Source organism: Podarcis tiliguerta (assembly GCF_965153285.1).
Source record: "Podarcis tiliguerta genome assembly, chromosome: 6".
Classification (NCBI taxonomy): Eukaryota; Metazoa; Chordata; class Lepidosauria; order Squamata; family Lacertidae; genus Podarcis; species Podarcis tiliguerta.
In genome coordinates, this window is record NC_139539.1 from 54,565,855 (window position 1) to 54,582,865 (window position 17,011).

The 17,011-nt window shown below is 39.7% G+C and overlaps 1 protein-coding gene across 1 annotated transcript; it reads right to left on the reverse strand.

The window, feature by feature from the left end:
• Positions 1–450: 450 nt before the first annotated feature.
• LOC310680866 (calreticulin-like) lies at positions 451–16,420 on the reverse strand. Its single transcript, XM_083447929.1, has 9 exons — positions 16,164–16,420; positions 13,915–14,016; positions 12,384–12,587; positions 10,796–10,890; positions 9,637–9,846; positions 8,472–8,585; positions 6,383–6,526; positions 4,190–4,282; positions 451–2,582 (listed from the first exon to the last, which is right to left on the reverse strand). Exons 1-9 carry the CDS (start codon positions 16,324–16,326, stop codon positions 2,448–2,450), a joined length of 1,260 nt encoding a protein of 419 aa, XP_083304055.1. The 5' UTR covers positions 16,327–16,420; the 3' UTR covers positions 451–2,447.
• Positions 16,421–17,011: the final 591 nt, after the last annotated feature.

Genomic DNA, 17,011 nt, shown 5'->3' on the forward strand with positions numbered 1-17,011 from the left:
AGCCATGGCTTACAGAAACAACGAAACAACTGTCCAATTGCATTTTAAGGCCTAGCAAATGTATTATTGCATAAGCTTTCGTGGATTACCAAGAAGGATGCATTTGATTAAGCAGACTCTGTGATCTACTTTACAAGGTTGCTGTGAGGCTAAAGAGACTATAAACACTTTGGCAAACCTAAAATGCTAGTACAAAAAGTAGAGGAGTGCCTGGGATAGTTCAGATGATAACTCAGTATGCAGAGCCTATATATTAGTATGGGAGCATGGATTGCCACTACCTGCACACCTCACCCAGGCAAGGACCTAACATGTGAGGTCCAATGTTCATAGGCCTGACTATCCTGGTTGTATCCCAGATTATTTTTTCTTTGATTTCTGAATTGGGTTTATTTTCATGATTCAAGACCTGACCCCAACCCTCCAATTCAAAATCAGGGACAGGCAGGCTGGATGTAGACTTTTTATTATGATTATTCCTTATTTATCAGTATTGCATTTATATCCATTCCACCTTTCCTCCAAGGAGCTCAAGGTGGCATGCATTCATTCATTTCCCCATGTTATCCTCACAACCACCCTGTGAGGTAGGTTAGTCTGACAGTGACTGGCCCAAAGTCACACAGTGTGTTTTTAATGGCCAAGTGGTGATTTTAACCCTGGTGTCTCAGGTCCTAGTGCACTTAGTATCTCTATACCTTATTCCACATTCTTGGGAAAAGATAAAGAAGTGAGTAAGTGGGGAGAGGGTAGAATATTTTCCCATAGGTCTGGAAATTTATGGGGTCCTTTGTTAAGGCCTGTGGCACCTTTAACTAATTAAAGCTGCAATCCTGCATTTCAATCCCCATGCAATATAGTTATTGTAGTATGAATCTGCACTTAGCACGTAAGTGCCTTGTTGTTGTTTAGTCGTTTAGTCGTGTCCGACTCTGTGACCCCATGGACCAGAGCACGCCAGGCATGATTTAAGTATTAAAAAACTTCAATGCTTAAGTGTCCAATCTTTCTTTGCAAAGGGTAAGGACGGGGAGAACCAGAACAGGTGGAGGCAACGTAACTTTTCTCAGAGCAGTGAAGCAACTGTGAGAGAAGGAAGCCCTTCTGAACCAACATAAGTCCTTTCTGTTTTGTTAAGTACAATGTACCATAGTATCTTTTTAAGGGAGGAGGATGGGCAGAAGACAGGAACAACTTGGGCATGCTTCTGTGACCTAGGAACCCTACACAGTCCAGTGGTCACTGCCTACTTATGCTATACATTGATAGTGGAAAGTTACATACTCGAAATATATTGGGTGGAAATCCAGGCAACTATCTCTCCTCTTAGTGTTGTGCCATATGACTACATAATGCTTCCATGTGCATTTGTGGTGGGAACTTATAAAGAATGGAACGATTCACAATAGTTCAGGAACCTCATAGTGTGTAAGAGGTGCACATGTGAATTCTCAGCTGTAAGTTGTAGTTGAATTAGTATAATGGTATATGGTTGAATCACTATGATGGTCATGTGAGGTGCCACTTATACCTGACAACTGCAGACCTGCATGTTTTAAGCTTGTCTACCCAAAACATGTATAAAATAGAGGTTAGGTAGAGATTTAAAGGGGCAGAGTTTCAGCCAGAATTTTGTTTCAACTGTTGGATATCACTGTCTCCTTTATGCAGAAGCAATGCTACAGTATAATTACAGAACCCACTGAAGGGCAGGGGAGATGTATGAATGAGAAAGTGGGAAAAAGCAGCCCATGCAACACTCCTAGTTTACAGCAAAGCTAGTCTCCATTTGTTTTACAATATGTCTGACTTTGGGGGGAGGGAGAAAAAAGCGATGTCAGGGGAAACCTGTAACCAAAAGAAGAGAAGGGGCACTTCAATACAATTAGCTAACTTGGGGTGGGTAGTTATAGAGGATCAACTTACCATGAGAACGGGCCTTCTTTGCTTCCATTTTGCTTAATTTCTAAAAGTTGGGGAGTTTTAAAAAGTTATTTTAGAAAGCTGAGCAGCCACCCACAACCACAATGGGAATTCCTTCCCTGTAAAACCATTTCAGCAATCAAATTGCCACCTGCAAATGATGTAGTAAACTGTTATAGACATTTCAATCTATCCCTAGTTTAGGTATCAAGGAATATGACCTCTGACTGAGCCAGTGGTTCTTTGCTATTTTCTACATCTCCACAGTACATGAGTTGCATCCATCTATGTGTCTCTGTATGTGTCGACGTCCCCTCCATAATAATTAAATTAAATAAGAGACCCAACCATTTTGCTTGTACCACCATTACCCACACTTATTAGCATAACAATTGTTGTCAGAACTTTTTACTGCCACTGCATTTCAGTTTCAGTAACAGATATTTAGAAAATAAATACAATATTTAGAAGTTGAAAAAAATTCCACCATGAGTTACAGTAACCATGCAATAAAATTTGGTTGATTAGAGCTCATCTTTAACATTGCGATCTTTTTTCTTCCTTTTTTCTTTCTTGCCTTCTTTTCCTTTCGGTTCCTCGTCTTCATTAATCTTTTTATACACAACATCTTGTCCCTGTCTTCTCTTCCATTCTCTCTCCTGTTTATTCAAACAAGAATTGTAAAGCATGTTGGCAAGACGAAAAACCATGTGAAATATTAATATAAATAAGCTGCAAATAACTTATTCAATAGTATTCCATGTGCTAAGACCAAATGAAGGTTATAGGAATACATTACCTCGAGTCAATTTTTTAAAAATGTGAATGTCACAGCCAGAATGTGAAATGCAGACATTTACTTCTATAAGTTTCCATAAGAGATTTGTTTTTGAAATCTGCCTCCCTTTCCTTCTTGGCAAAGAGTCAGTGAGAAAGAGGGCCTCAAACTGAAAATGTAGGTTCAAGCCTTAACTCTGAAGGTATTTTCCCCCAATCTAAAGTCACGATGAAAATTCCTAATAATCAGACGTGATGCAACACTGAAAACATTCCCACCCTCAGATATTTTTGTCACTTTCTTTAGTGTTGTACATACATTGCTGGACTTTTTGTTATTTTTGTGCAATCTGTACAGCTAGATTTGTAGATTTATTCCTTAGTTTTCAGTGAGTTCTTCATAATTTTTAAAGAATTTAACTAGCTTCCTTTAACACCTAAAGCTTGTGCTTTTCAAGCAGATCTTAATATGTCTGGAACTACATCAGTTTTGTTTCTTACACTGTAATAATGGAAGCATGCATTTCTACAGTTCTTTGCTGGCTACTTCTATGTATAAAAATATTATGTACAGTAGATATAGTACTGTATTGATTTTATGAATCCTGTTAGTGCTCGTTATGGTCAACTAAACTCTGCAGGATGTGCAGTCTAATAATTCTATGCATGTTTACACAGAAGTAAATCCTACTATGTTCAACAAGATTTACTTCTAGGTAAGGGTGCACAGGATTACAGCTTGTTCGAACAAGACTGACTGAACTTAACAAGATATAGTATCAAGCAGATATGTGTAAGGATCAGACTATAAGGAACTTGGCATATTTCTTGAATAGTAATGGGATATTGTGTACCCTCATAAATTATGCTTGCTTTACAACTTACCTCCTGTTCACCCACTTTTTCCGTAGTCCTTCAGGCCCAAGGATGGTGTACCTCAGACCAGCAAAGATACCCCATTGAATCCTGGTCCTGTTTTACCTTATGAAGCATCTGAGCCTTACTGTATTGCTAGAGGAATTCTCTTGTGAGCTAATGATGACAGCAACCAACAGCCTGGATCAATTCACAGGAGGATTATTCTGCCAATGCTGTAGGGCTCAGGTGCTTCATAAGGCAATCAGAACCAGGTACTGGTATTCCTGGATACAACTCTGTGGTTAAAGGTCCAAGTGACCTGTGCTGGGAATGCCTTTCACCAACTTTGTCTGGTACACCAGCTATGTCCATAACTGGATCGTGATAACCGTAGTCCATGCATAAGTAACCTCAAGACTTGATAACTGCAGTATACTCTATGTGGGGAAGTCCTTGGGCCTGGTCTAGAACCAGGTAGTGCAGAATGTAGTGGCAAGACTGCTGCAGGGTTCAGGGCTCTTATGGTAATTATACAAATGCCTGGACACCTGGAGCTGTGCAGGTATACTAGCAGAAGCCCTTCTGCACTATCTCAATGAAGCCACTCTTGTATGGTGATTACGTTACTTACAAATGTGGGACCCCACATTTCATTCCCAGCATCTTCAGCATATTGTTCATCATTTGTGATAAGAAAATTGTCAAAGATTGTGCCAGACTTTCCCTGTTGGAATGAAAAAGGTAGAAGGGAAAAATGAGTTACTGAAGTAAACACAATCTAGCTAGATTTGTGAGCCATATATGATAATGGAAGTCCAACAATGTGTACTCAGAAGTAAGACCTATTGAATTCAGTGACACTTATTATTAGGTAATGGAGTTATGACCGTTTCCTGAATTTGACACCATCAAGAATGGTGCAGCCTGGCTTCACCAGAAAAAGCTCACAATATAAATTTGGTGTAACATTGGATAAAATTATTAAAGGTGATGCAAAAAAACCCAAAACCTACGGGTGGAATTAAATGTGAGACGGAGCAAGCTCCTCTCTTCTCCCACCACATGCTGTTCTGGGGGTTTTCCTCCTCACCTCCTTCCATCCAATTTTAAGGGGCTGACAGGGAGAGGAGGAGGGAACCCCGTTGCGCAAGTTGAAGTCCTTGTGCAGGGCTTCTGCTGACGGGGCTGGTTATGTGAGTCCTGCCTTATAGCTACAATAGAATGCTGCAAGAATGGGTGATACATGGTTTCTGGAAGTGAGACTGTACAAAGCTGCATTATTTTCTTCTCAACCCTGTATTCAGTGGCTATCTATTTATTTAAAATAATTTATTTCCTTCTGTATACTAAAATAATATAAAATATGAACAAGCAATAGAAAATGGCAGCGTGATATATAATATTTCATTGTTATTTTGAGGAAAACTTCCTAGCTCACACATGCATAACATAGTAACCAATTCCTTCAACCAGAAATTCAACATTTTGTGATGGAAGCAAATATATACAGTCCCAAAGCTTTTGCTTCGTATCTATATTAAGTTTATATTTAATCTACTGTATTTATGTTTTCATTCTGTAGAATTTTGATTAAAAAAAATTTCAATTTCTGTTTGCCATGGACTAGGTAAAATGGGTTGGAATTCAACCATGACATGCAAAGGGTACGGAATTAGGTGATTGCCCCCATTTCTTCTTTAGGAAACTGTCTCGTTTTCTGAAGACTAGAAGCCAGATTCAAAATGCTTCTATTTCTCTGTATCAGGAAGGCTTACCTATGTATCTAGTTACGGTATCTGGAGCCTTTTACAGTGGTACCTCGGGTTACAAACACCTTGGGTTACAAACACTTCAGGTTACAGACTCCGCTAACCCAGAAGTAGTACCTCGGGTTAAGAACTTTACCTCAGGATGAGAACAGAAATTGCGCGGCTGTGGCAGCGGGAGGCCCCATTAGCTAAAGTGGTACCTCAGGTTAAGAACAGTTTCAGGTTAAGAATGAACCTCCAGAACAAATTAAGTTCGTAACCAGAGGTACCACTGTAATGAAAAATGATTCTCAGATTGCAGATGTCATAGGCTTTGCATTAAAAGCCCCACATTTCAACAATATACATGTAAGTCAAAAGTAAGTTCCACTGTGTCTACCAATTTAGCATGCACCTATTCTAATAAATTCAGAATTAACACTGCATTCATACTCAAAGCCAGTACACAGGTTTGTCATCCAATCAATCCAGCTATATCATAATCTTCTAATCTCAGAGGCCATTCTTCTCAAATTATCTACTCCACAATAATCCTACTCCAGAGTACATGGTGTGAAGATCACCACTGAAGCAGATTCTATAGATGACCATGCAGCCGTTTGAATTAATTGCAAATGCTGCAAATGGAAAACACAATACAGTGGTACCTCAATTTAAGAACAGTCCTGTTTAAGAACGATTCGGTTTATGAACTCCGCAAAACTGGAAGTAGCGTCCCAGTTTGTGAACTTTACCTCGGTCTAAGAATGGAATCCGAACGGTAGAAGTGCACCAGCGTCAGGAGGCCTCATTAGCGAAAGTGCACCTTGGTTTAAGAATGGTTTTGGTTTAAGAACGGACTTCCAGAACTGATTAAGTTTGTAAACCAAGATACCACTGTATATCATATTTTCAAAATGAATAGGCTGCTAATGCTATTTTTCTCCTGTGAATGATTCAAATTAGAAAATTGGACACCTTTTCCCTCATAATGGTACAGAATACAACTAGACTCTGTAATAAGAATTATCTTTCCAGTTAAGGAATTATTTCTGAAAACTCTATAAAATACATACCTGTAAAATTTCTAAACCAATGACACTGATGTTGAAATACTTGTAAAGATTAGGATCAGGTGTGTATTCTGGATTATCAACTAATGGCTGAACCCATATGCCATTATAATTGGGATTTTTGATTATACGGGGCTTCCAAATTCCCTAAAAAAGAACAATTGAGACAAGCTTGAAGTTTATTTCCTCCCAAACCCAATTTAATCAAAATAAATCTTGGCTAAGTCTAGTGAAAGAAAAATAATAATATGGAATGTATTATCATCATTTGCTAAATATGTACTGACACATTATTTACAGTTTTGAGTGTGGGCCTTTCATAGTGATAATGCCAAGAGAAGCTTTATTTTTCAATAAGTAAAACCAATTATATACCATTGACTTGTACTTTAACAATGATTTCACTAGGATGGGGAAGTAGCCGCCCATATGTTGTTGGTTTCCCACTTCTCAACATCCCTTCCATACTGTGTTGGCTGGGGCTTATGGGAGTTGGAGTCTAGCAACAACTGGAGAGCTACAGGTTCCTCACTCCTGTCTTAATCTGAAGATAATACAAGCAGTGGCGGAGGAACCCTCTCCGGCACACGGGGGGGGGGGGGCAGCCCGTACTGAGTGTGCATGTGCAGCATCCTGTATGGGATGCCGCACATGCGTGGCAGCAGCCCATACGGCCGCTGTGCAAGAGGCAGCCCATACGGATGCCCATGGTGCAGCCCATATGGACACCGCACGAGTGGCGTTCATACAGACTGTGTGCGCCCTCGGCTGCTCTACAGCTGGGGGGGAGGGGCCATCTTGTCACACACACCCGAGTGGCACCCAGGGCGAACCGCCCCCTCCACAGGCCCCTGAATACAAGTGGGAGAAGGGGACAGGAATGGAAACAGGAGGGGGGGGAGCTGATGAGTTGTGAATAGAATGGAGAAAGCAAGAAGTGTTGGAAAGAGAAGTGAAGGTGGAGACACAACCACAGATTCGAGCTGCAAAACTAAAAGTTGCAAAACTAAAGGTTTGAAACTAATAATATAAGGTGGGGAAAAGTTCTGCAAGGACTTAAAAATACCATGTGACAATCGTGGTAATGGAAGAAAAGCATAGACAATGATTTCAGTAGAGAGTAGTCAGTAGAGAGTAGGAAAAGCAGACTGGAAACAGCAACTACTTGGAAGTGGTAAAGAAAGAGAGAGAAAGAGAAAGAGGAATCCAAACCAGTGGGTCAAAAAGAGAGCAGCAAGAAAAACGGAGAAAGCAGTACCTAGCTGAGGACTTAGTAAGTGATGGGATATAGCTGCTTGAAGGGAGATACTGGTTCAAGAGATGGCATTTAAGGATGGGGGACTTGAGAAATACAGACAAAGCCAGATGAAGGTAGATTCAGGAAGACTGAACAGGAGAGTAGGTAGTAAGATAAAATGCCTCAGGTTTAAGCATGGTAACTTTTTGGACCAGTGGGCACACTTTGAATTCTGAGGAAGTGCTGTGGGTGCCTGTTACAAAATGGCTGCTATGGGGGTATGGCATAAGACAAGATTAGAGAGTGCAGTCACTGCTGCTCCCTCACCCCTGGACCTCACACAAATGCCATATGTGTGACTCCCCCCCCCCCCCAAAAAAAATACATCTCTCTCAACACAGAATATTACTGAGAAACCCCACCCTTTAGAAAAGTTCCTCCATGGGTAAAGGAAATGCCTATTTTTTGAAAACAAAACCAAAGATGCCCAAGGGACACAAACTTGGCACCAGGTAGATAATTCCTGGACTAAGTTGTACTCAGAGACTTACTGAATTCAATGGAATTGACCAACATAAATCTATCCATTTAAATGGGTCTACTCTGAGTATCACAAGGAGAAGGGGACGACAGAGGACGAGATGGTTGGATAGTGTTCTTGAAGCTACCAGCATGAGTTTGACCAAACTGCGGGAGGCAGTGGAAGACAGAAGTGCCTGGCGTGCTCTGGTCCATGGGGTCACGAAGAGTCGGACACGACTAAACAACAACAACAACAACTCTGAGTATACGACCCCTAATGTTTACCATCTAAGTCTCTGCATTTATTATTATGCAGACCTATACCAAGCTTACTCTGTACTCCGGGTTTGGAACCGATGGTGGTGCCCACTCTCCATCCATTTCTTCATCCCAGTCATCTGGCTTCGTGACATTCGGGTCAGGAATTCTTTCTGGCTGATCCCAATCCTAAAACAGTATGCATTCAGATGATCAATAAAGATTGTTTTCTCAAACATCTATTTTAGCAGCAAGATAATCCTGACAGTTTATTAAAATGCTTGCTCATTTAATATCACATTGACCGATTAGTAAGTTGAGTTCCGTGTTGGAAGAGTAGCAAAATATATATGTAAATAAATACATAAAAATAAGTATTGGTTATTATATTGTTTTCTGTTATCATTTAGCATTTCATATGTTACCACACTTAACAAGCTTTTAGGTTCTGTGGCATTCAACAAAATTCACTGCAACTACTACCAGGCATGGAAATTTGTTTGTATTAATCCCATGGACATATACTGTATTGAACTTTGTGTTGAACCAAAGGTGAACTGTTCTGGAAGCACTGCAAACACCATCTTGGTAGTCAATATAACCCCACAATTAATTGGTAGTTGATGTAACAATGAGCTCATGTATGTTCATACTCAATTCCTTTGATATAAGTTAATTGGCTTGTTTTGCTGTTATCCTTATCTGTGGGCTTGGGGTGCTGGGCTTTGAGTCCAGAATGGGGAACTATCTATAAGACTTGGGTATTTGCCATCTATGCCCTCATCTGGTCAGGTCAAGTAAGAAGTCCTGGCAAAAGTGACATATGCTGCTTTGTGTATAAAGAATGCATGGGTGCAGACATTTGTCTGTAAAGGCGAAGACAAATGCCACTGAGATGCAGAATTGATTTTAGAGTTTAACCCAACTCAGCCCCAGGAAAGTAAATGATCATATATTGCCTCAGCTCCTCCATTTGCTAAATGGAAGTAATAATTAGCTACCATTGTGAAATTGACTGAAGTAAGCATTTTATTTAAGACAATGATAATAAAAAGGGAATGATGGATATCAGACTGTAGTTGGAGCAAATCACAGAATTATAAGCACAGCCGCAACACCCACTGACTTCAACAGAGACTACAAGAGATGGTCAGTGGACAGAATGTAACTGGGGAAGTAGACAGTTTTAATGTACATATATATTTATATAGAAAGAGAAACCATGATACTGAAACTTTACATCTGGTTTCTTGTCCATGGGATCTTCAATAAGCTCCCTTTCATCCCAGTAGTCAGGTTTTGCCATTTCATGATCAACTATCTTCCTTGGAGGAAGGAAGTCCCAGTCTTCTTCTAGATGGCCAGCCTCAGCAACATAATTATCAACTTTCACTTCATATGTTAAATCTGGACGTAGTATCAAAGTGTAGAGATGGGTAAAGTCATCGGTCTCGAAAAAGAAAAATAATTAAGATTATTACATAAGTAGAGAGTTCTTTTCTCATATTCCAAACTGACTGCTGGTTTTTCGTGTTAAATGTTGCAACAGAATATAAACTAAATTAAAAAAATTGGCATACTGATTATCTACTCAATCACTGCTTGAAGAGTTTGGAGGCCAGAAAATTGAGGACATGCCATGGTACTTATTATTGGGTGATGAGAGCTTCTTGGGTTGTGTGTCAAAAGTAAATGGTGCCTAGGGTGCAAGAGTGGCAACCATAATGATTGGTGCCCATCAGCCAAAGTTTGTTCTTGGCTACAGCTTGTGGTTAAGGAGAAGAGCTTAACCATGCACCTGGGTTCAGAGGACACATTAAGCAAAACTTTGGCTTAGTTGCTGCACCACACTTAGCTAAAAGGTCCAGGGAACAACAAAGCAGAACAAAGCTCCAGCATGTTTGCATGGTCCCAGTAACAATACATATCAACAAAAGAAATGGAATGTGAAATCCAGACTTGTAGTTTATTTCCCTGAAACAAACCTGCTGCTCATGTTCTCTCCAAACAAAGTACAATCTTGATTCAGATGACATAACATGCCAATGCTTGTAGCTTGTTGGTCCTGGTGCAGTGTGGTCAGGAGCAGCAGTGAATGAGTTGTGGTGAATTAATTGAGGACTTTTTCAGCAGTATGCACTAGCACTTTTCATTAACATTAAACTATGGTTAAACTATCCCTTACTCGCTAACATAATTCTAATATACGTTAGTATTAATTCCAAAAACACTACTTGACCCAGACTTCAGTTATGGGTTTTTCACTGTTGCTTGTGCGTGGAAAGTAGAATTTCAGCAAGACAGAAAGATACAAAAAATACGATTAGTAGAGGAAAACTAGCAGCAAAGATTAGAAATCAACAATGCTTCTCAAATACCAAAAAAAATACTGATCATACCTCACATGTGATGTTTTTTTTGATCAAGTAATAATCATCTTTATAGTTGAAGATAACCTGCACTATCTTTTTGTCTTCTCCACATATATCTGGACCTAGGAGAAAACAACAGTGCTCTAAAAACCCAATTGACTTGGATCAGAATTCCACCTGCACAAATATGTCAATGATAGTTTGAACACTGATTTAGAAATTGCTGTTAATAGTACTTTCTTCTTCTTCAAACGTGGAAGGTGACTTACTTACTTCCTGTCCCTTGCAACCAACATTTTAATATTTTAAAACCATTTTAACCCCACTACAACATACATGGGAGATGACAGAGCGGTTTTCAAAAATTGTAAGTAATAAGCAAAGTGTTAGACACATTGATTGCCAGTAAGTTTAAAAAAAAAAATGTCAAAAGGGTTGATAGCTACTACTTTCAGTAGCTTTTAAAAAGTTCAGATGTGTGTTCATGGTCTATTGCTGTGTATCTGTATAGCTAAATTCAATCTTCAGAGACAGTATCAAGTGTTGGCACCATACAATGGGGCAGCGGAGTTGAGCTGTTGTCTTCATGCCCTGCTTGTAAGCTCCCTGGAAGACTTCACCCTGATCCAGCAACCTTGTCGTCAGCTCATTGAATATACTTCGCAAAACATAAGGAAGCAAAAACTGGCTGTGTTTGCCCATAATAAAGGTAAAGGTACCCCTGCCCATCAGGGCCAGTCGTGACTGACTCTAGAGTTGCGCGCTCAACTCGCTCAAGAGGCCGGGAGCCAGCACTGTCCGAAGACACCTCCAGGTCACGTGGCCAGCGTGACTAAGCTGCATCTGGCGAGCCAGCACCAGCGCAGCACACGGAAACGCCGTTTACCTTCCCGCTAGAAAGCGGTCCCTATTTATCTACTTGCACCCGGGGGTGCTTTCGAACTGCTAGGTAGGCAGGAGCTGGGACCAAACGACGGGAGCTCACCCCGCCGCGGGGATTCGAACCGCCGACCTTTCGATCGGCAGGTCCTAGGCTTTGTGGTTTAACCCATAGCGCCAGCCGCGTCCCATTGTTTGCCCATAATACTGAGCCATTAATTATGGTTTAGTAAGCTAACCAGTGCACAAGGTGCATGCTGGTGCATGCATCCCATGTGCTCCCACTCTGCTTCTTCCTTAGTTGAGTGGGGAAACAAACCATTGAGCTTAACATTCTCCCCAAACCAATTCTTGTGGTTTTTCTCTCCAAATAAACAATGTTTGGGAAGTCAAGAACTTGGCTTCAGATTTTGGTTTTCTGGAGAAAAACAAACTACAAGAGCTGATTCAAGTGTAATGATAAGCCAACTGCTCTGTTGTGTGTTTCCTCACTTGACTACCAGAAGTGTATGGTAGGCGCTCTTGAGCTTTCTGCACCAGATAGTTGACTAAACCATAAGTCATGGCACAGCATTGTGTGCAACCACTGATTCTCACTGATATATACAGTGATGCAGACTCAAAAAATATGAAAACAGAAATTTCCTTATAGTGCTAAGCCCAATTCTCTCTTGGCTTGCACTGTAAAAATGGATATGCTTTGACTGCTGACTAATAAGACATGTTGAGAACTTACCAAACATAATATAATATTCAGAATCTTCATTCATAACCTCTTGAACCAGGTCTGCAGAATAAAGTTTAACATAGGCACCACCACAATCGACATGTTGGTCATATTTTACTGTATACTGAAGCACTAACGTCTGACCTTCATTGTTGAAGGGCGGAAACCTTGCTGACACTGCATAATACTTAGTGTCTTCAGTTGCCTTCAGACCTGTAAAATTAAATTAAAGATCTAGAACTATGGTTTAGAAGACTTATTGTACTTTCACAAAATCCTGTCCTTACTGTGGTTATAAAAATATAACCGCAAAGACTGTCTGGCATTATGTAGGATACGAATATTAAATAACCTCTTGCCAGTTATACTGTTAACAAGAGCAGAAACCACCAATATACAAAATACCATTGTTGATTACTCTGGGAAGTTAGAAACTTGCATAAATATTAGTCAAGAAACAATTTACAGAGCCTGTACATCGATTGGGAAATAGACAAAGAGAAAATGGAGATGTCTGGGAAAAGGGAAAACAAAAGTTCAAGCACCTATAACCACTGATTGTTGGTGCTTGAACAGAAAGCCCTGTGCAGCTGACAATCAGCTGATCATTGGAGCTTCAAAGTGCAGTCAGTCCCAACAATCAGCTGGGATTCGCTGCAATAGCATGCTTCCCATCCCCCCAGAGGAAGCAGTCTGAATTCAGAGCACTGGAAGAAGTGCTTTAAACCCATGTCACTTTATACGTAGAGGGGGAAATGCTGTTTTTAGGAACATTTTTCCCTCTGCAGAGACTTTGAAGGGACTCCCTATAACCACCAATCAACAGTCTCTTTGAAGGCATGCTTCCAGCTCCAATCAGCTGACAGTCACTGAAAGAGCTTCTTCAAAAGTGGTTGCTCTAACTACTGATCAGCTTCTTCTTTTAACAATGTCAGGGAAACAACTGGTGGGTAGCCTCCTACTGGTCAGATCCAGTTCCCCACTCCTGCCTTAAATCTACAGGGATCCAATTTATTATATTTACTAGCACAGGTGGCTAGGAGTGCCTTTTGTCATTTTAGCTTGACCCTATCTTAGGAAAAAAGTAACACACTCACTGGTTGCATCCAGACTAGGCCACTGTAATGCTCTCTCTATAGATCTGCCTTTACATGTGGCTCAGAAAATCCAACTGGTATAGAACGTAGCCACCAGGATCTCATGTGATTTGGGCATATTGGATCATGTTACACTTATTCTACACCAATTACATTGGCTGACTGTTTATTTATGGGCTCAATTTAAAGTGCTGGTTTGACTTTTAAAGAGCTAAATGTGTGGGATCACTTTACTTGTAGGATCTATCTGCACCCATACAAATTTGCTCAGATGCAGAAGCTCTACTCTCTAGCCCATCACTAGGAAACAATGACAGTTATGTAGATGTTTTTGATACTAGCCAATATTGTGTCAATAATGGAATAAAAGTGAATGAAGGCATGCATTCAGTCACAAATCTCATTTTTCACAACCTGGGGGATGGGAGAATGCATTATTTTACCTTTATCTTTTTCTCTATCTCCATAAAACCTTCCTGATGCAACACGAAATTTACCATAATCAGATCTATGTTTAGATTGAACCCACCGTTTCTCCCATTCATCTGTAAAAGTGAAAGAAGTAGCAATGAGGTATAGCAAAACAATAACATGCAACAATTATTTCACATTGTGTAAAATAGAATGAATATTTTAGGACATACAGTGGTACCTCGGGTTACAGACGCTTCAGGTTACAGACTCCTCTAACCAAGAAATAGTACATTCGGTTAAGAACTTTGCTTCAGGATGAGAACAGAAATTGTGCAGCGGCAGCGCGGTAGCAGCAGGAAGCCCCATTAGCTAAAGTGGTGCTTTAGGTTAAGAACAGTTTCAGGTTAAGAACGGACCTCCAGAACGAATTAAGTTCTTAACCCGAGGTACCACTGTACAGTACGATGCAAATTAACTCATGGCTGCATTACACATGGGCTTAACAGCCATATAACAAGCAGTAATTTTCTTGATATTTAATCCAAACCCTGAACTGTGGTCAATGTTAACTATGGTTTGTTTAAACCAACAAAATAACTTCATAGTTTGAAGGCGAGTTGTTTTAAACCAACAAAACTAGACATTAACCACATTTTTTCAATCTGCATAACACAACAAGCTGTGGTTAAGCAAAAGCAGAAGCAAACAGATTCTGAACTTCCCCTTGTGCTACTGTGCCAGAGGAAGAAAAGGGAGGGAAAGAGCATATGTATCAGAGGCAAACCATTGCTCAGTCTCATCATACTATACTGTGGTTTAGAGTGATATTTGAATGTGGCCACTGACAAGGAATAATACTAGAGCACTCATACTAGAGCACCTATGTCTTTCTTAAAGATCATTCAAGTGATGCAACCTTCATCATAGGCACAAAACCTGGCAGCAAACCTAAAATGGCATTCTTGATATATCTTGAATTACATTTTGTTAAAAACAACCCTACAAAAAGTATTTTACTCAAGAATCCTTAGCTGAATATCACAAAAGCCTATATTTAACTCCATCTGGAGCTAGAGAAAACTGCTCAATGATCCCAAGAGACCACTCGCTACATGTTGAATCATGTTTGTGATTTGCCTAGTTTATGTCATGTTTATAACACTGAACATAGGGCTCAAAATTCAAACAAATGTAATATAAACCAAATTCAATTAATTTTCAAGCCATTTTGTAATGGACTTTCAGTACAAGACTGGCGTCATTTAGTATGTCTTCTAAAAAGGGTACAAACAGGCACAATAAAAAATAATAACACCTGTACTGATCTTCCCATGGGATAGAAATAAGAAATTGGAAGAAGGGAGGAAATTGTATGGGAGGTAGATGAGGACATGTAATATACTCTCGCTTCCTAGCAAGCAGCACTAAAAACCTCCAAGAATGATTAACCAGAATCAAACTATTAACCAAACCCAGAAACCTAGTATTGTGAATGCATTTGCCTTTAGCTCCATATAGAGCAGCACTATAAATAAAACTGCAGTCTGCTTAGGAGTTGTTAAGAAGAGATATTGAAAGATACTGAAATTAGTACACATAACACAAATTTTAAAGCTGTGCAGTCTCTTATGCAGGGAAACACACTATACTATATCAGGACATCAGTTGCTTCTGAATGTTTCAGAACAGACAGTAAAAACTATTTCTATCTGGGTTACCTTTTCTTCATAATTAAACAGATGAAACTATTAACTTTGGATACATCCTTTTATAAATTAGCTGTGCTCTAGGATTCCAAATGCATCAGGACTGACTCCTCATGTTCAACTGGTTTATCTCTGTTCCTTCCATGCATCACTCAAAATGAAATCCCATGCATGTCTACTCAGATGTAAGGGCCACTGAATTCAGTGAGACATATTGCCAGGTAGGACAGCAGAACAGGACAGCAGCCTCACAATATTTGCAAGACAACTGTCTTTAATTATTAGTTTTCCTAAACTTGGGAGGAAATTGTAAAAGGTCAGTCTTCTCTTTCATGCTTCTATTCTTTATTTTTTTTTCTGTAGTGGTACTGAAAGTACTGATAGTTTAGAAGAAGGGATACCATACAAAATAGATATTTCATAGTGTTTTATCAATCAATTTTATTATTAAACAGTAAAAAAATGAAATCAAACAAGAATGCAACTCTTTAGAGTAAGGCTACATAAATGAAAGAAGATTTAGAAGTCAATGGTTTCCTTCCAGAACAGAGAAACAGCAAAGCATCACTTACCTTCATCATCAAACTCTTCCCTAAAATACTCCTTTATTATTGTATGCTGTGGTGTCTCTAACATAGTAGAAGGGCTATCATCATTGTCATTGTCAGTTTGTTCCCCAAATACCAGTCCTATCAAGAAGGTCCCTAAGTAAATCAGCTGCATTACCGGTTTCATAGGAACTTGGCCTTCTGAAAGTGGTAGGAGGCTTCTTTAAACTGCACTAAGAGGACTACAGTAACACCCCCTCTGAAATATTGTCCCACTTCTCCTAATCTACAACCACAACAGTCACCACACTGATAATCATGCTGAACAGAAGAGTCTTTTCCACTTGTTAGAATCCATGAATAATTGAGCTACAAGGACCAATCAGAAGGGACCACGCAATTGCGCTAGCACGGAAACTCCCTGGAGTGTCTCAAAGGAAATGGATTCTGAAGACACAGGTGTCTGGATCTAATTCAGATCAATTCACACCCAGCAAGTGTATTGCCTTCTTACTCGACTACTCTTTGAAAGTATTGTAAGCATTCTGCCATTTGAAATATATTTGAGAACGTATAAAGCAGAACTTTTTAGAATTCAGTACATCATAATAGCTCATCTTGTTTTTGTAAGTAAATATACTGTATTCATCTCAGTCAAAATAGCCTCAATCCCAACTGAAATGTTACCATTCCCACACTAGATTCCCTTTTGAAAATAAACTAAGTGGTTTGCAGCATTCTAGAAAAGAAAAGAAAAAGCTGGTCATGAGCTGTCACAATTTGACTACATTGTCGTTGTTGCTGTCTCTACTCCACATATTCAGCTAGTTATCAGTGTGTGTATATCCCACTCACATAAAAAGGAGTAAAGC